Source organism: Brachionichthys hirsutus, chromosome 11 (assembly GCF_040956055.1).
Source record: "Brachionichthys hirsutus isolate HB-005 chromosome 11, CSIRO-AGI_Bhir_v1, whole genome shotgun sequence".
Lineage (NCBI taxonomy): Eukaryota > Metazoa > Chordata > Actinopteri > Lophiiformes > Brachionichthyidae > Brachionichthys > Brachionichthys hirsutus.
The window spans coordinates 498,747-521,892 of NC_090907.1; the positions used below are offsets into that span (position 1 = coordinate 498,747).

Here is a 23,146-nt window from a genome sequence, read left to right on the forward strand (position 1 = left end):
GGTCAGTCCCTTTATCGATACGAAACCAATAATCAGGCTGCAGGAGGGAAACGGAGTCAGTCAGCTGATCGATCAGAAAGTATTGATCCTCCGGAATAATATTTACATTTAAATGATGAAAAGCCTTTTAGGAGGAGGTGGGTTAGAGAGGAGTTCTCAAGCTCCACGGGGAGGAGGTGCAGGGAGGACATGCGAAGGACAGGGAGACCGTTGGGTTGCCGTGGCAACGCCTCAGGGGACAAGATGAAAGGACAGTAGTAGAAACCGATAATCGATCTGTTTGACGGTTTCCGGTGTCGTTTGAAAAGGTCATACAAATAAAGTTGGGTTGAATTTGACTTTTAAATTTCAGTTTTGTGTTTCCGAGAAACTGTTTGTGTGTTTGTGTCATCATTTAAAGACGGCGCCTCCTGCAGGATAAATCGAATAAAGTTTGATTTAACTTTATTGTTCTGTCTTGTGGTGTTGTTGTTGTTGTGTCCTCCTCCAGGCCGCTCCTCCTGCTGCTCCTCCCCCTCCTGGTCGACGCCCAGCTCCTGCTCCTGTCAGGAATGTACGGCAGCCTGCAGTCGCCAAACTTCCCGGATCCGTATCCCCGGGAGACGCAGCTCCGCTGGAACGTCAGCGTTCCCGACGGATTCCGGCTCAAGCTGTCCTTCAGCCACTTTGACCTGGAGCCGTCCTACCTGTGCGAGTACGACGCCGTCCAGGTGAGACAGCAAGGCATCATGGGTAGTTTGTGACGACACACACACACACACACACACAGCCAACAACAGGAAGTCAACGCTGTGAGGAGGCGGGCTCTGGGCAGCCAATCAGCATCTGGATCCAGACATCAGTTGAATGTTTAGCTCCTCCCCCAGTGTTTTACCCTCAATGGGCAAGAACCTTCAGACCGGTTCTGATCCAGGTTTTGATCCAGATCCCCACCAGAGTCCCTGGACTGAACCTCTACCCAGGTACGCTGGTTGTGTCTGACCTGTCAGAACCAATCACAGACCCGTTCCCCTCCACACCTCCACACCTGTTCTCCTCCACACCCGTTCTCCTCCACACCCGTTCTCCTCCACACCCGTTCTCCTCCACACCTGTTCTCCTCCACACCCGTTCTCCTCCACACCCGTTCTCCTCCACACCCGTTCTCCTCCACACCCGTTCTCCTCCACACCTGTTCTCCTCCACACCCGTTCTCCTCCACACCCGTTCTCCTCCACACCCGTTCTCCTCCACACCCGTTCTCCTCCACACCCGTTCTCCTCCACACCCGTTCTCCTCCACACCTGCTCACTTAAAACATGTAATGTGTTGATTCCTGAGTTCAGGTGAGCGTGCGTGTCTGCAGGTGGAGGCCGAGGGGGAGGTCCTAGCGTTGTTCTGTGGTAAGGAGGCGACGGACACCGAGGCGGTGCCGGCCCAGCGGGTCTTCACCTCCCCCGGGACCTCCCTCAGCATCGTCTTCACCTCCGACTTCTCCGACGAGGAGCGATACTCCGGCTTCGTGGCTCACTACAGCGCCGAGGGTGAGGACCAGAGGACCGGGTCGGCGCCGACCCGTTAAGGTCCACAGAACCGGCGTAGCTCCTCCCTCAGAGGCCTTGAGGAGGAACCCTGAGTGATGTCAGCGTTTGTTGATTGGTTGAACCCGAGAGACTATGCGTGTCCATTTTTAAATACCTGTGGGAAATGTTAGCCGCGTAAACAAGCCACTCCCCCTGGAGAAAACCCAGAGCTGATTGGGCTGAAAGCACCTGAAAGGGGGGGGGGGACCTGGAACTGGTATGTGGGCGTTTCATCCCTCTCTCTCTCCAGATGTGGACGAGTGCAGCGACCACAATGACGACGGCCTGCTCTGTGACCATTTGTGTCACAACTTCATCGGAGGATACTACTGCTCCTGTCGCTATGGTTACCTGCTGCACTCAGACAACTGCACCTGCAGAGGTGAGATTGAACCTGTGCGTCCCGTATACAGCGGTGTGTCATCTGCAGCTAACGTTAGCACATCTGCAGCTAACGTTAGCACATCTATAGCTAAAGTTAGCACGTCTGCAGCTAAAGTTAGCACATCTGCAGCTAAAGTTAGCACATCTACAGCTAAAGTTAGCACGTCTACAGCCAAAGTTAGCACGTCTGCAGCTAACATTAGCACGTCTACAGCTAAAGTTAGCACGTCTGCAGCTAACATTAACACATCTGCAGCCCTCACTGCAGCTAATGTTAGCACATCTGCAGCTAATGTTAGCACATCTATAGCTAAAGTTAGCACATCTGCAGCTAAAGTTAGCACGTCTACAGCTAAAGTTAGCACGTCTGCAGCTAACGTTAGCACATCTGCAGCTAAAGTTAGCACGTCTACAGCTAAAGTTAGCACGTCTGCAGCTAACGTTAGCACATCTGCAGCTAAAGTTAGCACGTCTACAGCTAAAGTTAGCACGTCTGCAGCTAACATTAGCACATCTGCAGCCCTCACTGCAGCTAATGTTAGCACATCTGCAGCTAATGTTAGCACATCTGCAGCCCTCACTGCAGCTAGCATTAAGGTTTTTCATGGCGTCGTCGTTTTATTCGTTGGATCAGCAAACCAAAAGCATTTTTCACCGTCTTGATGTCCTTAGCATTTTTATTTGTGTTAGCCTCAACACAAAGCTAGCCACGGACTGTCTTCCTCATCATCTTGCTAATTAGCAGCTAAAACAGTGTATTTCTGTGTGTCTTAAACCTGTGGATGAAACCAGGAGTACATGAACTGCGTACTAGTATTTACAGTATTGCGCCCCTGCTGGTAACAACAACAGCACAATAGTAGGCGGTGCTGAGTCTGAGGCTGGACCTCCGCTAGCGGTCTTTAGCGGTCCTTCGGGTTCTCCGTGCCGGCCCCCGGTCAGACTTGGCCCCCCCACTGGGTGGAGGTCATGAACGGAATAAAAACAACAAAAACATTTTAACAGATGAAAACCTGAGACGGGAAGAACCAGACGAAGGACCAGAACCAGCGGGTCCAGAATCTGGACTCGAACCTCCGTCTGACCGATAGCTGGTGGCAAATATTTACATTTCCTGAATGTTTGTGTGTGGAGGAGGGTTTCTCACACACACACACACACACACACACACACACAGACACAGACACACACACACACACACACAGACACACAGACACAGACACACAGACACAGACACAGACACAGACACACACACACAGACACACACAGACACACACACACACACACACAGACACACACACACACACACACACACACAGACACAGACACACAGACACACACACACACACAGACACAGACACACACACACAGACACACACACACACAGACACAGACACACAGACACACACACACACACAGACACACAGACACAGACACACACAGACACACACACACACACACAGACACACACACACACAGACACAGACACACACACACACACAGACACACACACACACACAGACACACGGTGTGTTTGGTGATTAAAGCTTATTGATTGGTTGTGAAACGTCACTCAAACAGCCGGTACTTCTCTTCCTGTCTGACCTCTGACCTCTGACACTGCAGCAGCTCCAGATAACAGGAAGTCTCTGAATAACTGTGCGTGTGTGTGTGTGTGTGTGTGTGTGCGTGTGCGTGTGCGTGCGTGGTCAGTGGCGTGCGCTGACGGTGTGTTCAGGGACCGCTCTGGAGTTCTGAGCAGCGTTGATTTTCCTTCTCCGTATCCGAAGAGCTCCGATTGTTTATATCACATCGAGGCGGAGCCAGGCTTCAGGCTCCGCCTCCAGTTCGACCCCCGGTTTGACGTGGAGGATCACCCTGATGTCAGCTGCCCCTACGACCACGTCAAGGTGAGCGTGTGTGCAGGTTATCGATCGGCTCCGTGCGTGTGCAGGTTATCGATCGGCTGCGTGCGTGCAGGTTATTGATCGGCTCCGTGTGTGCAGGTTATTGATCGGCTCCGTGCGTGCAGGTTATTGATCGGCTCCGTGTGTGCAGGTAACAGCTGGCAGCAGTGAGTTCGGTCCGTTCTGTGGCGATCGATCTCCAGGTGAGATCCAGACTGACAGCAACGTGGCCACAGTTTTCTTCCACAGCGACAACTCGGGTGAAAACCTGGGCTGGAAGATCACGTACACGAGCACAGGTACAAACACACGGCGTGGCGTGGTCAGGAGAAAACACGCGTTACTTCAACGCTCCTCGTTTCACAGGAAACCTGTGTCCGGTTCCTGAAACCACGCCCCATACCCTGCTAAACCCTGTCCAATCAGAATACTTCTTCAAAGACCACACCCTGGTGACGTGTGAGGTCGGATACCGCCTGCTGAAGGTAACGCCGGCGTCGAACGGCCAATGATCTGAGGCCACAGCGGCCGAAGGCCTTGTTTCTGTGTGCTGTTCAGGACGGAGCGTTTCTGGATCGCCATCGGATCGACTGTCAGTCCAACGGAACCTGGAGCAGCAGCCTTCCCCTCTGCCAAAGTAAGGACAGCCAGGCCCGATCCGACACGAAGGCCAGGACCTATCCGGGACCGGCTTTGAGTCCAGAGTCCATCCTTGACAACGACCATTCTGGTTCTGGTTCACAAATTTCATGTCTCAAGATTCAACAAGGAAGTTTAAACTACTGACGGTTCATCAAAGATGAATGTCACCGGCCGGAGTTCCTGTTTACGTTCTGTTTGTTCTGTTTACGTTCTGTTTGTTCTGTTTACGTTCTGTTTGTTCTGTTTGTTCTGTTTGTTCTGTTTGTTCTGTTTACGTTCTGTTTGTTCTGTTTGTTCTGTTTGTTCTGTTTACGTTCTGTTTGTTCTGTTTACGTTCTGTTTGTTCTGTTTACGTTCTGCTTGTTCTGTTTGTTCTGTTTGTTCTGCTTGTTCTGTTTGTTCTGGTTACGTTCTGTTTGTTCTGTTTACGTTCTGTTTGTTCTGTTTACGTTCTGTTTGTTCTGTTTGTTCTGTTTGTTCTGTTTGTTCTGTTTACGTTCTGTTTACGTTCTGTTTGTTCTGTTTACGTTCTGTTTGTTCTGCTTGTTCTGTTTGTTCTGGTTACGTTCTGTTTACGTTCTGTTTACGTTCTGCTTGTTCTGTTTACGTTCTGTTTGTTCTGTTTACGTTCTGCTTGTTCTGTTTACGTTCTGTTTACGTTCTGTTTACGTTCTGTTTGTTCTGTTTACGTTCTGTTTGTTCTGTTTACGTTCTGCTTGTCCTGTTTACGTTCTGTTTGTTCTGTTTACATTCTGTTTGTTCTGTTTACGTTCTGTTTGTTCTGTTTACGTTCTGTTTGTTCTGGTTGTTCTGTTTGTTCTGTTTACATTCTGTTTGTTCTGTTTACGTTCTGTTTACGTTCTGCTTGTTCTGTTTACGTTCTGTTTGTTCTGTTTACGTTCTGTTTACGTTCTGTTTGTTCTGTTTACGTTCTGTTTGTTCTGTTTACGTTCTGTTTGTTCTGTTTACGTTCTGCTTGTCCTGTTTACGTTCTGTTTGTTCTGTTTACTTTCTGTTTGTTCTGTTTACGTTCTGTTTGTTCTGTTTACGTTCTGTTTGTTCTGGTTGTTCTGTTTGTTCTGTTTGTTCTGCTTGTTCTGCTTGTTCTGGTTGTTCTGTTTGTTCTGTTTACATTCTGTTTGTTCTGTTTACGTTCTGTTTGTTCTGTTTGTGTTCTGTTTACGCCTTCATCTCCATCTGACGCCTGATTGGTCTCCTCTCTCACAGTGGTGCATTGTGGGAGCCCGAAGGCAGTTGCCATGGCTGACGTGGTGTTTGGTAGTCATGACAACAGCACGCTGTTTGGCTCGACAGTTCACTACATCTGCAGGGAGGATGGCAGCAACAGTAGGTGCTTGGGTTGTCACAGGCCCCGCCCCCTACAGGTAGCTGTGATGCTTCAGAGTCCTTTTGTTTTAGGGTCATACAGCTGTGGGCCAAGTGGAGACTGGATCAGCTCACAATCGGGGATCGGACCGCCCACCTGTTCGCCAGGTAACAAATAGTGATGTCGGGTCATGTGACACGTTCCACCATTCCCTGTGCTACATGGAGTTCCTTTCTGTCCAGCCTGTGGCCGGCCGGCCCGCCCACTTCCTTCCCAGGTGAAGAGGATTGTGGGCGGTCGCAGTGCTGAGCCAGGCTACTTCCCGTGGCAGGTTCTGCTCAGTGTGGAGGATCTGTCCCGGGTCCCGGAGGACCGCTGGTTCGGCTCTGGGGCCCTGCTGTCCGGGTCCTGGGTCCTCACTGCCGCCCACGTCCTGAGGTCCCAGCGGAGGGACCCCAGCGTCGTCCCCGTGGCGCCCGAGCACATCAAGGTGGACTTCCTGCGGTTCTGGCTCAGGGGTTGCTCGTGGACCGGTGTAACCAGCAGGTGTCTTCCAGGTGTTCCTTGGTCTCCATGACGCCGGAGACAAAGGCGTGGCCACCAACCGCTCGGTGGAGCGGATCGTCCTCCATCCGCACTTCCAACCCGACAACTACGACAACGACATCGCCCTGCTGAAGCTTGCAGAGCGCCTGGAGTTCGACGACCTCATCCGACCCGTGTGCCTCCCCCCGCCTCCCGTCACGGTACTGGATAGTAGTAGTACTACTACAGAAAATACTCCCAGGAAAGAGCATGGTGAGGATCATGACCTCTGACCTCTGTCCTCATTAGGACGACCCCGCCTCTCCTCTTCCTAACTCTGTAGGCGTTGTTGCCGGCTGGGGGCTCTCCAACATCAACGCTTCCTCTGGAGACCCGCCCACTCTGACCTCTGACCTCCTGCAGTTCGTCAAGCTTCCGGTGGTCTCTCAGGACGAGTGTCAGGCGAGCTACGCTTCACGCTCCATCAGCTACAACATCACGGACAACATGTTCTGTGCCGGCTTCTTTGAGGGTGGGCGGGACACCTGCCTGGGGGACAGCGGGGGGGCGTTTGTGATGGAGGGCGGAGTCAGCCAGAGGTGGGCGGTGTTTGGCCTGGTGTCATGGGGCGGGCCGGAGGACTGTGGGAGTCAGCGGGTGTACGGAGTCTACACCCGAGTGTCCAAATACGTGCAGTGGATTAAGGAGCAAATCCATGGCGCCCCCTGGTGGTGAGATGGGTAACTAACAGCAACGAGGTACATTTACTCAAGTACTTTACTGCTTCTATTTTATCTTCACACCAAGTCGATACACATTTACCAGACCTGACGAGCGACAGGTGAACGCAGGTCACCTGCTGGAGGGGAAAAGGCCACACTGTCGAGTCCCGCCGCAGCCCGTAGGTGGCGCTGGAACGACGAGTCACTTTATCATGTTACGTGTATATTATATATACATTATATACTGATGACCTTTATAATAAACATTTTACAAAGTCACATTTATGAAAATGTGTCATGTCATCATTAAAAAAACTAAACACTCATAGAAACTTATTGAACTCACGAATCAAAAGTTAAAATCATATAATTAGTTCTGATCTTTTAAGACAGGTTGGTGAAGGTAAAGAAACAAACATAACTTCAGTAGCCCCCCCCAGTGAGTCAGCATTCTGCTAAACACCTGGCTAGTGGTGTTTAAACTAGTCTGTTCTGCAGGTGTTTAAACTAGTCTCTTCAGGTGTTTTAAACTAGTCTCTTCTGCAGGTGTTTTAAACTAGTCTCTTCTGCAGGTGTTTAAACTAGTCTGTTCTGCAGGTGTTTAAACTAGTCTCTTCAGGTGTTTTAAACTAGTCTCTTCTGCAGGTGTTTAAACTAGTCTCTTCTGCGGGTGTTTTAAACTAGTCTCTTCTTCTGCAGGTGTTTACCAGAATGCTGCTACAGGCGTATATCTTCTTGGGACTGCGTCTTTAACACGCGTGTGTTCTTGCTGTCCAGGTTGACACCGACCAGCCAATCAGACGACAGCAGGTGTCACCTGAAGGTGACCACGGTGCAGTCAGCGTCTCTGTGATGAGTCGGTACCGTTGAGGTCCGTCCTCTCCATGGTGTCTCGGATCCAGGACAGGAAGTTCCCCAGTCGGGTGTAGACCCCGTACTTCCCCTTCGCAGCGCACTTCTCCCCCCAGCTGACCACCCCGGTCACAAACCAGGTCCCTCTGTAGTTCACCACAAACGGTCCTCCGCTGTCTCCGCTGCAGGCGTCCATGCTGACGTCCAGGTAACCCGCACAGAACATGTTGTCGGTGATGACCTGCAGGGCGGAGACATCGCGTTACAAAGACCACAGCTGATTGGCTCAGAAAGGTTTAAGGAAGAGTCTCAGCCAAACTCATTTAATGAACAGAGACGTGTTAGAGTGATCAGGTGTAGCTAGCTATCAGGTGCAGCTAGCTATCAGTGTAGTTAGCTATCAGGTGTAGCTAGCTATCAGTGTAGTTAGCTATCAGGCGTAGCTAGCTATCAGGCGTAGCTAGCTATCAGTGTAGTTAGCTATCAGGTGTAGCTAGCTATCAGTGTAGCTAGCTATCAGGTGTAGTTAGCTATCAGGTGTAGCTAGCTATCAGTGTAGCTAGCTATCAGGCGTAGCTAGCTATCGGGCGTAGCTAGCTATCGGGCGTAGCTAGCTATCGGGTGTAGCTAGCTATCAGTGTAGTTAGCTATCAGGTGTAGCTAGCTATCAGGCGTATTTAGCCGTTATGGCTCACCTGCTCAGTTGATGCGGTGCAGTCCCTGTAGCTGACCACTGGGAGCGCCACCCTCCTGAGGAAGCGTGACGACCTGCCCAGATAGTGAGTGACCCCCCAGCCCGTCACCAGACCCCGGTTCCCATCCTGAGCAGACACAGAGTCGGTTCTGATCCCACATCTGTCCTTTAGCACCGAGAAGCATCGGCGGTCCAGTTACCTGCAGCAGGTATTTAGAGAGGTGGGGGTCAGGGAGGCAGGCGGGGGCCGCAGTGGGGCCCCTGACGACGGGCTGGGCGAGGTACAGCAAAGCGATGTCACTGTCGAAGGTGAAGGAGTGGAAGTGAGGATGAACAAAGACCTTCTGGACCTTTATCAGCTGCTCACCTGGATCCAGACGCTTCTTATCCAAGTCTCCTGCACGCACAAACAGACACAGGTGGATCCCCTGAGACCACACCCCTCATTCCTGATTGGTTGGTAATGGCACCCTAACCCAGGACAGGGTTAGGGTGCCATCGACACCATGCCGGTCCAAATATCTGAAGCATGGAGAACAGCTGTGGCTAATGCTAGCACGTCTGCAGCGGCTGTGGCTAATGCTAGCACGTCTGCAGCGGCTGAGGCTAATGCTAGCACGTCTGCAGCGGCTGAGGCTAATGCTAGCATGTCTGCAGCTGCTGTGGCTAATGCTAGCACGTCTGCAGCGGCTGTGGCTGTTAGCACATCTGCGGCTATTGCTAGCACGTCTGCAGCGACTGTGGCTGTTAGCACATCTGCGGCTAATGCTAGCACGTCTGCAGCTAATGTTAGCACGTCTGCAGCGGCTGTGGCTGGACATCTTTAGCATCATGTTCTTAAACACGCGATGAGCACGATGAGGTCACCGATGGTCACATGGTCTGCCGTCTCCTGGAAGCAGTGAGCAGCAGAGACCACCCAGCGCTCAGAGACCAGCGTCCCCCCACAGAACCCATAACCATCAGACCGGCGGACCAGAACCTGCAACAGAAACAGACCACAGATCATTATGGTCGGTCGATGGATCTGATTGGCTGCAGGGCATCCACACCTGCCAGGGGCTCCCGCCGTGTTTCTCCAAGGATCCGCCCACAACACGAGGTGTCAGCCCCTCCTCTCCTCCCCCCTCCTCCCCCATCAGCTCCGTGTCGTTTCCTCCTCTGTGTCCGGATGTTGCGTTCACCGCCGTTGTGTAATTGTCCGTCGGCGTCCATCCGTCTGTGGTGGCGTTCTCCAGCTCGGAGTCGGGCCACAGAGAGCGCCCTCTGCTCAGCAGCGCCGTCTGCTGGAGGCCGCAGGGAAACGCCGCTGGACAGAGAGAAGGCCGGACAAACATCCTGTTGTTGTTTACGGCAGCAGTTACACCGGTGAGGTGGGATCTGGGAGCGTTACTGGTCTGGGAGCAGCTGCGTCCATCGGGGTCCAGTTTGAATCCATCTGCACATCCACACTGGACTCCAGCGCCACCCAGCAGGTCTCTGCAGTACTGCACGCAGCCGCCGTTCCTATAGCGACACTCCAACACCGCTGCAAAACAAAGGAAAGTAATAAACATCACAACAAACAAGAAGCAGGTGCTGTTTACCTGACTGAGGTGTCGTTTACCTGAGTCACAGGTGTTGTTTACCTGACTGAGGTGTTGTTTACCTGAGTCACAGGTGTTGTTTACCTGACTGAGGTGTTGTTTACCTGAGTCACAGGTGCTGTTTACCTGAGTCACAGGTGTTGTTTACCTGAGTCACAGGTGCTGTTTACCTGACTGAGGTGTCGTTTACCTGAGTCACAGGTGTTGTTTACCTGAGTCACAGGTGCTGTTTACCTGAGTCACAGGTGTTGTAGGTGTTGTTTACCTGAGTCACAGGTATTGTTTACCTGACTGAGGTGTCGTTTACCTGAGTCACAGGTGTTGTTTACCTGACTGAGGTGTCGTTTACCTGAGTCACAGGTGTTGTTTACCTGACTGAGGTGTTGTTTACCTGAGTCACAGGTGTTGTTTACCTGAGTCACAGGTGCTGTTTACCTGACTGAGGTGTCGTTTACCTGAGTCACAGGTGTTGCCGTGGTACTGAGGAGGACAGAGACAGGTGAAGACTCCTCGGTCCATCATGCACATTCCTCCATTCAGGCAGGGGTTGGTCCGACAAGGGTTGAGATCTACCACAAACAGAGGAGACACCTGAACGCATCACGACTTGCTCCTGCAGGTAGAATGATGTCATCTAATAAATAGAAAACACTCACTTGTGTATTTGAACCAGAACTCCAGCTGTGAGACAAAAAAGGTTCGGATTAGCGTTTGTGGGTTCGGCCCAGCGGCCCGTCGAGGACCTCGACCTTCAGGTTGACCTTCACCGCGCCTTCTTACCGTCTTCTCTCGGTTCTGGAAGATCTCTGCCGCCTCCTCCTGCGAGCAGCGCTCCTCGTAACACTCCCTCTCCAGGTCCCCAGGGAGCAGCTCCTCCATAAAGAAGGAGTTGGCTCGACGCCTCCTGGAGGAGGAACGGAGAACCTGACCTGCAGAGGGCTGATCCAGGAACACTGAGGGCGATGACATCATTAGTTCTACAACCAGGAAGACACAAACAGGTGTACCAGGGAAAGGCAGAATGCTAATGCTAGCAGTGATGCTAGCTGTTGGACAGACAGGTCCAGGTTCTTCTGATCAGTGAGACTCACCTGAACATTGGATCAGAACAGAGCTGAAGAGCAGCACATGCAGAGCCTGAGCTGTGGATGGAAGCATGTCCGTCTGCGTGAGGAAGAGGAAGAGGCCCGACTGTGTGAGGAAGAGGAAGTCTGTGTGAGGAAAAGAAAGTCTGTGAGGAAAAGAAAGTCTGTGGGAGGAAGAGGAAGAGGCTGTCTGTGTGAGGAAGAGGCCTGTGTGAGGAAGAGGAAGAGGCTGTCTGTGTGAGGAAGAGGCCCGTCTGTGGGAGGAAGTGGAAGAGGAAGTCTGTGTGAGGAAAAGAAAGTCTGTGGGAGGAAGAGGAAGAGGCCGTCTGTGTGAGGAAGATATGGGTACTTTTTACACTCCAACACACACACTGTCCTGCTGTGCTGGTCTCGATCCGTCCCCCGTCCCCCCGTCGCCCTCGGACGTCAGTTAGCGACATGCTAGTTACAACTTCACGTTTTAGCTTCACGTCACGTCTGCACCTGCAACATCATCATCTCTGGGCGGCCGTAACTACGGTAACTGGACCCAAACACGAATCGATCGTCCGTTTACGGATCAGAACCCGTTCCTACCTGTCGTCTCCTGTGAGGACAGACGTCTGGAGTCCGGAGGTAAAATGGAGGACAGACATTCAGCTGATCGATTGATCTGTTAGCACAATTCAAATATTGACACGCTGGCGTGACGTCAGCAGCCAGCTGCTGGGCTCAGCCTGCAAGGCACAGCTGAGGGGAAACGCAGCCCCTTTACTAAAGCCTGCAGGTTTTAAACTTGTTCACTAACTAGCAAGTGTTGCTCGTTACGTACTAGTACACATCTATATATCTATTAGGGGGGGGGGGGGGGGGTGCTCAATGCTCCAGAACAGATGAGACCAAGACTCGGAGTTAAATTAGGCTCCAGAATGTTTTACAGTGAAGTCGTGTTTATTTCTTACAGTGTTTGTCTGTACAGCACCGTGTATTTACACCGACAGCCCTGCAGGGGGCGCATGTACGGACAGAGGCAGCGCACAGTATCAGGATTAACATAAATCATCCAATAAATACACAGGAAGGGCGAAACAGAGACCGACGCTCGTACTCTGCTGCTAGCAGCACTCGTTTAGCAGGAGTCGCTAAATGCTAACGACACTTCTGATTCTGAAGCTTTCGGGATCTTCAGAGATCATGAATTTGTCTAACAGAAGAAACGTGAAACTAAACTATTTGAGGTTTAAATATCTGATTAAATACCTTTCTAATCCACAGGTGGAATATAAAGTGTCCTTCATCGGCCTATTGATTCACCACACACGCATTTAAAATGATTACTAATGTCTAATCAATATAATAACTGTTCCTAATCTGTTAATGAACCGTTAACCCTTTAATAACCCGCTAATAACTGTTAATAACCTCTTAACCATAAAAACAACGTTTTATTACCCGGTTAAAAACTGGTCATTAACTTACCAATCAGTTAACTCTAAAACTAATTAATAATAACTTAACGTTGACAACAAATCCTGGTTTGATCAACTCTGAGATCCCGAGAACCGAGCGTGTGTGTGTGTGTGTGTGTGTGTGTGTGTGAAGAGTCAAAGACAGGGATGAATGATTGATCCACAAATCTGTGGATCAATGAGACGTTTAAGGCTCAAACTGCTGATCAATCATCAATCAAAGAGGATCAATATGGATTTTTCATGTTCTCAGACATCAGACTCATTGATCCGGTACTGTTGCTTGGACCCTTTGACGGTTCTGAACCGACGGACGCACGGCTGCTCGTCTTCCTCGGACTGACCCGATTGGTCACATCAGCTGATGCGTTCAGGAGCGTCTCATCGGCGCGTCCAAACCTCTTCTACTCAGGTCTGTTCTGTGATCCGGAACCATCGGGTCAGTCAGAACCACCCTTTGTTTCCTACCCCAAATGTTTCTGTCAAACCTTAAAGGGTTCTGATCGGACCTGAGATGAGGCGAAAGACTCCCGACTGTAAAGCCCACAGAACCACGGGACATGTCTGTGCTTAACCTGTCGGCCATCTTGCCTCCATGGTTGGTTAGGAATCGTCTGATTGATCGGTGACAAGGCACTGGTGGAAGAGAATTGGCTCTTCCCTCTGTATCAGTGAGCGGAGCGGAGGGTCCAGGTCCAATCACTGTGGTCCGAGCTGCTGGGTCAGGGGTCAGGAGGAAGCAGAGGTAGGCGGAGCCAGGGCAGCTGGAACAAACCAGAGTCACGTCAGTGGTCCTCATCAGGGGGGGGGGGGAGCAGTGATTGGGTGACACCGGTCCTGGCCTCAAGTGTTTTTAAACCTCCATAACTATAACTGAAACTGTTAGCCGCAGTAAGCAGCTAGCAGCAGTAAGCAGCTAGTAGCAGTAATGAGCTAGTAGCACTAAGCAGCCAGCAGCAGTAAGCAGCTAGCAGCAGTAATGAGCTAGTAGCAGTAATGAGCTAGTAGCAGTAAGCAGCTAGCAGCAGTACGCAGCTAGTAGCAGTAATGAGCTAGTAGCAGTAAGCAGCTAGCAGCAGTAAGCAGCTAGTAGCAGTAAGCAGCTAGTAGCAGTAATGAGCTAGTAGCACTAAGCAGCTAGCAGCAGTAAGCAGCTAGCAGCAGTAATGAGCTAGCAGCAGTAATGAGCTAGCAGCAGTAATGAGCTAGCAGCAGTAATGAGCTAGCAGCAGTAATGAGCTAGCAGCAGTAAGCAGCTAGCAGCAGTAATGAGCTAGCAGCAGTAAGCAGCTAGCAGCAGTAAGCAGCTAGCAGCAGTAAGCGGCTAGCAGCAGTAATGAGCTAGCAGCAGTAAGCGGCTAGCAGCAGTAATGAGCTAGTAGCACTAAGCAGCTAGCAGCCTTAGGGCTCTCGTAGCAGTAAGCAGCTAGCTTGTCATGCTAACAATAATAATATTACAATGAGTTATTAACTAGTTACTGGGTCACTAACCAGGTAAAGGAACTCACCTGGCTGCAGTCAGGCCTCGCTGGCACTGCTGTTTCTGTTGAGTTCTCTGATACCGTGAAGGATCCTCTTCATGTGCCCCACCTTCGTCACACCCAGGTCCTGAACAAACACACACACACAAAAACAGTCAACATTCCTCTATCAAGCACACAACAATCACACAGTTAGCAGCAGGAGCTAGCAGCAGTACCTTCAGGTCCCGCCTCTCCAGGTGGATGAGCTCAGCGCCACGAACATCATGCCCGATAAAGATGTCCTTATATTCAGTGAGACAGAGCAAGTCCAGCCATGCCCCCACCTCGTCCGTCCCCCACTGGTGGACTAACACACCAACAGGAAGCGTTCAGTCAGACAGGAAACACCCAAACACAAACACAGGTGTAGCTATGGACCAGGTGTAGCTATGGACCAGGTGTAGTTTATGGACCAGGTGTAGCTATGGACCAGGTGTAGTTTATGGACCAGGTGTAGCTATGGACCAGGTGTAGTGATCGGCTCTGACGTCACCACGTTTTCTCACCAATGACTCTCTGATGTAAAGACTCCCTGAACTCTGATTGGCTGGTTTCATGTTTAAACACACCCCCAACTGTTTCAGCCAATCAATACACTCCTTTCAATCTCGCTGAGTGACAGAGTGAAAAATCAAGTGATAGAACAAGCTCACCTGGCAGAGAGAGAGACGAGAACGTCTCTTTGTTTTTGTTGTTTTTTTCTTTCTTGAACTTTGGGACGAGACGGAATTTAGCGCTCCGACTTCTCTTCGAGAAATCGGTCAGAGAACCCTACAGGTGGACAGACAGACAGGTAGGGGACAGCGTCAGTCCATGCAGCGTCTCTAGTCTTTCGGTGTCCCCGTTCTACCGGTACCGGACCTCGTGGTCTGACGGGTCGATGACGGGACACAACCAGGAGACGTCAACGAGACGCCGGAGCTGCAGCGCCACCGAGCCCAGAGCTGCGTTCAGCTGGTCCTGCTGAGGAGGGTCCAGCTGCTGCAACGGGAGGGACAGGACGGTCAAAAGGGACGCGAGACGGACAGGACGCGCAGGCCGGAGGAGACGGTTACCATGGAAACCGTTCCAGCCAGCAGCAGCTCGGTCTCACTGAGGAGAGCTTTGACGTTGACGACCATCTGAAGGACAACGCTGCAGCTCAGCGTCTGGGGGGGACAGACACAGCCTATTCAGTCTGTGGAGACGAAGCGACAGCCTGGGGGGGCGTCCCCGTGAGGACGGCGCCGCCCCGGATGGACTGGCCGTTACCCCGGAGGTCTTGGAGTCGGCGTAGACCACGTCCATGGCCTTGGAGCTGGCGTTGACGGCGTGAGCCAGTTCCTGCTCCAGACTGTGGTGAGACTGAGCCACTTCACGGATACTAAAGGGGACAGACGCGTTACCGCCGATCGATCGCTAATCAATAGCATCACAGATACTAAAGGGGACAGACGCGTTACCGCCGATCGATCGCTAATCAATAGCATCACAGATACTAAAGAGGACAGACGCGTTACCGCCGATCGATCGCTAATCAATAGCATCACAGATACTAAAGAGGACAGACGCGTTACCGCCGATCGATCGCTAATCAATAGCATCACAGATACTAAAGAGGACAGACGCGTTACCGCCGATCGATCGCTAATCAATAGCATCACAGATACTAAAGAGGACAGACGCGTTACCGCCGATCGATCGCTAATCAATAGCATCACAGATACTAAAGAGGACAGACGCGTTACCGCCGATCGATCGCTAATCAATAGCATCACAGATACTAAAGAGGACAGACGCGTTACCGCCGATCGATCGCTAATCAATAGCATCACAGATACTAAAGAGGACAGACGCGTTACCGCCGATCGATCGCTAATCAATAGCATCACAGATACTAAAGAGGACAGACGCGTTACCGCCGATCGATCGCTAATCAATAGCATCACAGATACTAAAGAGGACAGACGCGTTACCGCCGATCGATCGCTAATCAATAGCATCACAGATACTAAAGAGGACAGACGCGTTACCGCCGATCGATCGCTAATCAATAGCATCACAGATACTAAAGAGGACAGACGCGTTACCGCCGATCGATCGCTAATCAATAGCATCACAGATACTAAAGAGGACAGACGCGTTACCGCCGATCGATCGCTAATCAATAGCATCACAGATACTAAAGAGGACAGACGCGTTACCGCCGATCGATCGCTAATCAATAGCATCACAGATACTAAAGAGGACAGACGCGTTACCGCCGATCGATCGCTAATCAATAGCATCACAGATACTAAAGAGGACAGACGCGTTACCGCCGATCGATCGCTAATCAATAGCATCAAAGTAAACAGCCACACTGCTGGATAAACACCGACAACAACAAATGATGCTAAACGGCGCTAACGATGCTAAACGGAGCTAACGATGCTAACCTGAGCTAACAATGCTAAACGGCGCTAACGGGTCTCTCGTCTTATCTCTTCATCATTAGTTATTGATTAAGCAGATCATTATTTTCTAGTAACCCGGGCTTGGTTCTGGTTCTGGTTCCGGGTCACCTGTGGATGAGGCCTCCTGCAGCCTGACCGAAGTCGTTGACGAGTGACGCCTCCTCCTCAGAGACGATCTCTGGCTGTGAAGACGAGGGGGGCTGAGGTGGGGGGGTCCGGGGAAACTCACATTTCTGTTTGTCTTCCCAGGACTTCAGAGTGTTCTCAAAGGCCTGAAACACACACACACACACACACACACACACAGAGACACACACAGACACACACACACACACACACACACACACAGACACACACACACAGAGACACACACACAGACACACACACACACACACACAGAGACACACACACATACACACACACACACACACAGAGACACACACACATACACACACACACACACACACGCACACACACACACACACACAGACACACACACACACACACACACACACACACACACACACACACACACAGACACACACACACACACAGAGACACACACACATACACACACACACACACACGCACACACACACACACACACAGACACACACACACATACACACACACACACACACAGAGACACACACACACACACACACACACACACACACAGAGACACACACACACACGCACACAGAGACACACACACACACACACACACAGAGACACACACAGAGAAACACACACACACACACACAGAGACACACACACATACACACACACACACACACACGCTGCAGTCAGGCTGGGCTCGTGTAAACCGGACCCAGACTGAAGCGGTTTTCGTGCAGGACTCACTCGGTCCCGGGTCAGAGTCTGGGTCCGGTTCTTGTGGTTGATCTTGATGTAACCTGGAGGCTGGACCCAGGCCTCGCCGTCCACCTGAACCGGGACACCTTCATCACCCAGAAGGGTGATCTTCACTGTCCGGCACTGAGACAGAGAGACAGACAGGTCACACAGCTGGGGGGGAGGGAGGGACAGGCAGGCAGACAGGTCACACAGACAGGCGTACCTGTGCGATGCGGTGGTGCTGCAGGTTGATGACTCGAGACACGGCCATCTGCATGCTGCCGAACACGGCGACCACCTCCAGGATCTTATCGTCGAAGGACGGAGCTGTGAATGTCTGAGAGACAGTCAGAGAGACAGTCAGAGAGACAGACAGGGAGGCAGTCAGAGAGACAGACAGAGAGACAGACAGAGAGACAGGCAGACAAACAGTCAGAGAGACAGACAGACAGGCAGACAGACAGGCAGACAGCTAGCGTCAGGACTTACTTCGTCCTCTTTGGTTCCTCCCCAGAAGTTGGTTCCTCCTGCGTAACTGGGGATGTTCAGCACAGCGATGCCTTGCAGACGGGGCAGAGGGATCGGACGCCCGTCACACTGAGCACAGAGCGAAGAGCAGAACTCAGCCGGGTCCACGTTACACCCCGGCCGGGTCCTCGTTCCACCCCGGCCGGGTCCACGTTCCACCCCGGCCGGGTCCACGTTCTACCTCACTGGTGGATCAGCGGAACCCAACCCAGCTCCTCGTTGGGTCCGAGGGAACCCAAACATGAATGACAGAACGGGTTCTCACCTCCAGCAGAACCCTCTGCTCCAAGTTCTTGTAGGTTCTGTGCAGCAGCTCTTTGGTTCCCAGAACGCTGTACCACATCATGTTCTTGGTCCGGCTCCTGGATGCAGAACGAGTCAAACACAGAACCGCGTTGAGACGACGTCGGACCTGAACGGAGGACGGCGTCGGGGCGGCCGGACCCGACCTGCACTTCTCCGGGTGCTCGTCCCGCTTGTTGTTGAAGTCCAGAGAGATTTTAGCGTCCAGGCCGATCCCAAAGTAGTTGTTCATGACGCACTTCTCAGTGTAGCAGTCCCTACACACACACACACGCACACGCACGCACACACACACACATACAGGTCGAACCTGCCCTCACACCCGGTAAACAACCGTCGGACAGACGCTCACATGTTCTCTGGGTCGCAGCTGAACGGGTCGGCGTTCACCAACAGTCGGCTGATCACAGAACTGCTGGAGAAAGAACTGGAAATGCCCCCGAGACCTACACACACACGCACGCACACACACACACACACACGCACACACACAGGTCATCGCATATCAACTTCCTGTTTGGTGTTAAGGTAAGCTGTAAGACAGGACAGAACTCTTACCAGGATAGAGGATCTTCGTGTGGAGCATGGACATGTTGTCTCTACTTCCTGTCTGGACAGGAAGTGATGCAGAGCTGCCCAACAATAGGCTACCTTTACTGATCAGCTTCTCACAGGGTGTTTTACTGACTGAAGACAGACAGACAGACAGGCAGACAGACAGGTAGAAAGTCACTCCACTGACTCTGGGTCAGTGCCCCCCCCCCCATATATATATTACTATGCTGACTTCTGCGGCTGCTGCAATGTTTGACGCTGTAGGACGACTGCAGAGACGTCTTGTCATCGTCAGTCTCCTCCTCTTCCTCCACTATACCGTCCTCTTCCTCATCCCGACTCAGAGAGAAGGTCTGCTGGGTTTGAGCATTCTGCTCGTCCACAGCTGTGGAACACACACGCACACACACACACACACAACTGATCAACATGTCCCCAATGAGCTGTCCCGCCTGTCTGTCCCACGCCTGCCGTACCTTTCTCCGTGTGCTCGATGATTTGTCTGATGGCTTTCTTCAGACTGTTGGCTCTCAACATCAGCTGTTCACGAGGTTTAAAGATGGCGGCCGCAGTGGAGGCGGAGGGGACAGTAGTCCGTGTGGAACAGGTGAGAGGAGGCGGATGACAGTGAAGAGGAGAAGGCAGCGCCACACTCTCTGCTTCCTCCTGCTCCTCTGCGATGGTGGGGGGAGGAGCTGAATGGGGCACGGTGGAGGCCTGAGACTCCTCAGTAAGAGTCTTCAGCAGAGAGTCCAGTTTCTCCTTTAGGACACCACACTGAGCAGAGGACAGAAAGTCCAGTCCTTAAGTCCCCATCCGTGAAAGGACAGGACAGGTGTTAGGGTAGGTTTGGAGGTTAGGGTCTGTGGGTAGGCGGTAGCTTTCGGGATAGAGGGTAGCGTTGGGGTTAGAGGGTAGCGTTGGGGTTAGAGGGTAGCGTTGGGGTTAGAGGGTGGCGTTGGGGATAGTGGGTAGCGTTGGGAATAGAGGGTAGCGTTGGGGCTAGTGGGTAGCGTTGGGGTTAGTGGGTAGCGTTGGGGCTAGTGGGTAGCGTTGGGGTTAGTGGGTAGCGTTGGGGTTAGAGGGTGGCGTTGGGGTTAGTGGGTAGCGTTGGGGATAGTGGGTAGCGTTGGGAATAGAGGGTAGCGTTGGGGCTAGTGGGTAGCGTTGGGGTTAGTGGGTAGCGTTGGGGATAGTGGGTAGCGTTGGGAATAGAGGGTAGCGTTGGGGCTAGTGGGTAGCGTTGGGGTTAGTGGGTAGCGTTGGGGATAGTGGGTAGCGTTGGGGTTAGTGGGTGGCGTTGGGGTTAGAGGGTAGCGTTGGGGATAGAGGGTAGCGTTGGGGCTAGAGGGTAGCGTTGGGGATAAAGGGTAGCGTTGGGGCTAGTGGGTAGCGTTGGGGTTAGTGGGTAGCGTTGGGGCTAGTGGGTAGCGTTGGGGTTAGTGGGTAGCGTTGGGGCTAGTGGGTGGCGTTGGGGTTAGAGGGTAGCGTTGGGGTTAGAGGGTAGCGTTGGGGATAGAGGGTAGCGTTGGGGCTAGAGGGTAGCGTTGGGGATAGAGGGTAGCGTTGGGGCTAGAGGGTAGCGTTGGGGATCCAGATCTGACACAAGGTCATGATCTGGTCATGTGACTGATCAGGCTGACCAATAGCTTGTGCCAGGTTCGTCACCTTCTTGGCCATGGCCTCCGACTCCACCGAACTCTCTGTGTTCTTCTCATACGCCTTCCCAACACGGGCCACAAAGTCCTTCACCGTCTCACAGAGAACCCTGAGGAGAGAGGAGGTCAGGGAGCCCCGAGGACGGAGGGACAGACAGATATAGGGACAGACAGACAGGCAGACAGTCCTACTTGGCGGAGGAGATGACGACAGAGTGCTGGTCTGACGTCAGGATCTTTGACAGGTGAGCAGCCACCGAGTCCTCGTATGTCAGAATCTGCTGGACCTGGATCCGTCACAAACACTGAGGTGAGGATCGGTTCTGGTCCAACACCTCCGCCCTCAACACACTCTTGAATCATGGGAAACAGCAGGAAGCGATGTCATTTCCTGTTACCTCAGAGTCATCAAAGCAGTCCTCTGTCGCCGTAGAAGAAGAGTGTTGCCGTGGCAATTTGGTCTCATAGACCATGATACTCCACCTGTAGGCGGAAGAGGGACAACCTGCTGTTACCTGTCTAGCAGCAGCTACCTGTCTAGCAGCAGCTACCTGTCTAGCAGCAGCTACCTGTCTAGCAGCAGCTACCTGTCTAGCAGCAGCTACCTGTCTAGCATCTTGGTGCTGGCTCTCTCCAGTTTCTCCAGTATCTGAGGCAGTTGAGTGTCGTCATCGCAGGCGGACCCCCAGCCCAGAACCCGGGCCAGATCGTTCCCGGTTCCCAGAGGAAGGACCCCCAGCTGACACTAGAATAGCAACGCAGACGACAGCACTCAGAGAACGCACAATCCTTCCCCTCAACTCACAACAGGAAGTGACTCGTCCGGCTGCTGGGGCGTGTCCGCCGGGCCGAGACAACATCCGGTCCGGCTGTCTCCCGCCGGTACCCATTTACCTGTTTGTGTAGCGTCAGAGTGTCGATCTCCGACAGGACCCAGCCGACGCTGCCGTCTCCTCCACACACCAGGATCCTGAATGTGTCAAACTTCTGGAACAAACGCAGACTGAGACAAAAAGACATTCAGTGTCAACATGGAACCCGTCCCCAGCCGGAGCTCCGCCCCACCCGCCCCCTCTCTGACCCCAGGTGTGGTCCTCCGTTCATCAGGTCGAACACCTGCGCCGGGTTCAGCAGCTGTTTGAAGCGCCGCAGGAACTTGACACCCTGATTGTCTCCACTCTTGGAGTTGACAAAGACCAACAGAGGACTGGTGCAGGACGGGGGACACGACGCCTTCCAGAAACCTTCACGCAAAATTCAGAGACCCATTCAGTGCGAGCCGGTCCGATTGGGTTTGGGCGCCACCTGAGGGCTAATCTCACCGTCAGAGTCGATGCTGTTCAGCGCCGTCGGAGGGATGACGGACACCTTGCACTGTCCCAAAGGACACTTGGAGGACAGCTGCTCCTTACAGCCTGCGTGCACCTGAAGCACAGAGGGACACTCCGAGATAGAAAACCAGCGCACCTCGCCGTGGCTGCAAAAAGCTGGACCAGGTTGTGGGCGTGAAGGGACACGGACGCCGTGTCCTCGGCTCACCATGGCTTTGCACCAGAGACACCTGCAGTCCTGCAGACGGAGGACGCTGCCGCACGTCTTATCGCACACGCTGCATTTGGCCGAAACGGGGAGGTTCCCTTCCAGCCACTGGTGAGGCATCGACACCTGGCGACGCGGGTCGGAGGTCAGGCATCGATGGGGAGCAAGGAGGCGTGTACTTTGTGCGGGTGCGTGTCTCACCCCGTCCTCGTCCTCGATGATGTCCCTCCCAATGGAAGCCAGCGTGGTCCACTTGCAGTTGTTAACGGCTCTCACTGCGCAGCGTTTATGAGCCTTAAACTTACACACTGACACACACAGCTTCGTCACAATCACGTCCGCGTACTCCGTGTACTCCGAGTACTCCCCGAGTACGACGCGTACCTTCACAGGACAGGCCGTGTGATGTCACTCCTGACAGCGCCTCCCTGCAGACGTTACAGTACGTGGGCCTGGCGTGGGAACAGGCGTACCAGTTGTGCATCCCGCTGAAGTGGTCCATGCTGTACTGGGTGGACTGGGAGAGAGACACTCGTCGGTACCGGCGTTGGTACCGGCGTCAGACAGACAGGTTACCAGTCTCACCTCATAGTTCTGTCTGTTCTGGACGCTGCGCAGCGCCGCCATCCACTCCTCCATCTCCTTCCTGTTGTCTGCACACAGAATCAGACGTCTGCAGGGTGTGATGACCTGCACACACACACACACACACACACACACACGCACACGCACACACACGCACACACGCACACACACACACAGCGCTGTTTCCATCATTCCTGACATTGTTTCTCTCCTCTGTCCTGAACCAATCCTCCTCCTCCTCCTCCTCCTCCTCCTCCTCACAGAGGAGTACGGGGGAAGGATGAAGAGCGCCTCACGCGGTCCAAATGGACCGGTTCCTGCTTCGGCTCACACTATCAGCTGATTCCTTCCTGTTACAGGTGAACACATGGCAGGTTGGCGTCACCCAATCAGACGCTTCAGAGATGAAGCCCAAAGTGGTGAAGCAG

At 52.6% G+C, this 23,146-nt stretch overlaps 3 protein-coding genes across 3 annotated transcripts in view; 1 reads left to right on the plus strand and 2 right to left on the minus strand.

Annotated features, from left to right (window-relative positions):
- Window positions 1-551: 551 nt before the first annotated feature.
- masp1 (MBL associated serine protease 1) lies at window positions 552-7,082 on the plus strand. The gene is made up of 12 exons (XM_068745357.1): window positions 552-710; window positions 1,346-1,523; window positions 1,813-1,944; window positions 3,660-3,856; window positions 4,005-4,152; window positions 4,220-4,338; window positions 4,412-4,490; window positions 5,723-5,842; window positions 5,915-5,989; window positions 6,065-6,312; window positions 6,380-6,568; window positions 6,657-7,082. The coding sequence occupies exons 1-12, from the start codon at window positions 552-554 to the stop codon at window positions 7,080-7,082; spliced, it is 2,070 nt and encodes a 689-aa protein (XP_068601458.1).
- Window positions 7,083-7,907: 825 nt separating this feature from the next.
- LOC137901633 (coagulation factor X) lies at window positions 7,908-11,359 on the minus strand. Its single transcript, XM_068745678.1, has 10 exons — window positions 11,293-11,359; window positions 10,982-11,154; window positions 10,858-10,882; window positions 10,657-10,770; window positions 10,009-10,143; window positions 9,668-9,924; window positions 9,483-9,597; window positions 8,816-9,012; window positions 8,617-8,742; window positions 7,908-8,162 (listed from the first exon to the last, which is right to left on the minus strand). The coding sequence occupies exons 1-10, from the start codon at window positions 11,357-11,359 to the stop codon at window positions 7,908-7,910; spliced, it is 1,464 nt and encodes a 487-aa protein (XP_068601779.1).
- An 818-nt stretch (window positions 11,360-12,177) lies between these two features.
- The window catches only part of LOC137901332 (diacylglycerol kinase delta), a 17,876-nt gene continuing 6,907 nt past the window's right edge, over window positions 12,178-23,146 (minus strand). Inside the window, exons 4-31 of the mRNA XM_068745352.1 lie at window positions 22,719-22,823; window positions 22,518-22,650; window positions 22,335-22,441; window positions 22,134-22,259; window positions 21,917-22,019; window positions 21,676-21,838; window positions 21,489-21,597; window positions 21,200-21,339; window positions 20,993-21,077; window positions 20,787-20,881; window positions 20,605-20,704; window positions 19,413-19,713; window positions 19,169-19,321; window positions 18,940-19,068; window positions 18,734-18,827; window positions 18,528-18,638; window positions 18,344-18,440; window positions 18,040-18,147; window positions 17,774-17,887; window positions 17,557-17,691; window positions 16,801-16,964; window positions 15,509-15,620; window positions 15,313-15,405; window positions 15,119-15,238; window positions 14,911-15,028; window positions 14,434-14,564; window positions 14,243-14,342; window positions 12,178-13,498 (exon numbers count right to left, since the gene is read on the minus strand). Of these exons, the coding sequence (XP_068601453.1) occupies window positions 14,253-14,342; window positions 14,434-14,564; window positions 14,911-15,028; window positions 15,119-15,238; window positions 15,313-15,405; window positions 15,509-15,620; window positions 16,801-16,964; window positions 17,557-17,691; window positions 17,774-17,887; window positions 18,040-18,147; window positions 18,344-18,440; window positions 18,528-18,638; window positions 18,734-18,827; window positions 18,940-19,068; window positions 19,169-19,321; window positions 19,413-19,713; window positions 20,605-20,704; window positions 20,787-20,881; window positions 20,993-21,077; window positions 21,200-21,339; window positions 21,489-21,597; window positions 21,676-21,838; window positions 21,917-22,019; window positions 22,134-22,259; window positions 22,335-22,441; window positions 22,518-22,650; window positions 22,719-22,823 (3,336 nt within the window). The 3' untranslated portion in view covers window positions 12,178-13,498; window positions 14,243-14,252. The remainder of the gene's footprint in view (window positions 13,499-14,242; window positions 14,343-14,433; window positions 14,565-14,910; window positions 15,029-15,118; window positions 15,239-15,312; window positions 15,406-15,508; window positions 15,621-16,800; window positions 16,965-17,556; window positions 17,692-17,773; window positions 17,888-18,039; window positions 18,148-18,343; window positions 18,441-18,527; window positions 18,639-18,733; window positions 18,828-18,939; window positions 19,069-19,168; window positions 19,322-19,412; window positions 19,714-20,604; window positions 20,705-20,786; window positions 20,882-20,992; window positions 21,078-21,199; window positions 21,340-21,488; window positions 21,598-21,675; window positions 21,839-21,916; window positions 22,020-22,133; window positions 22,260-22,334; window positions 22,442-22,517; window positions 22,651-22,718; window positions 22,824-23,146) is intronic.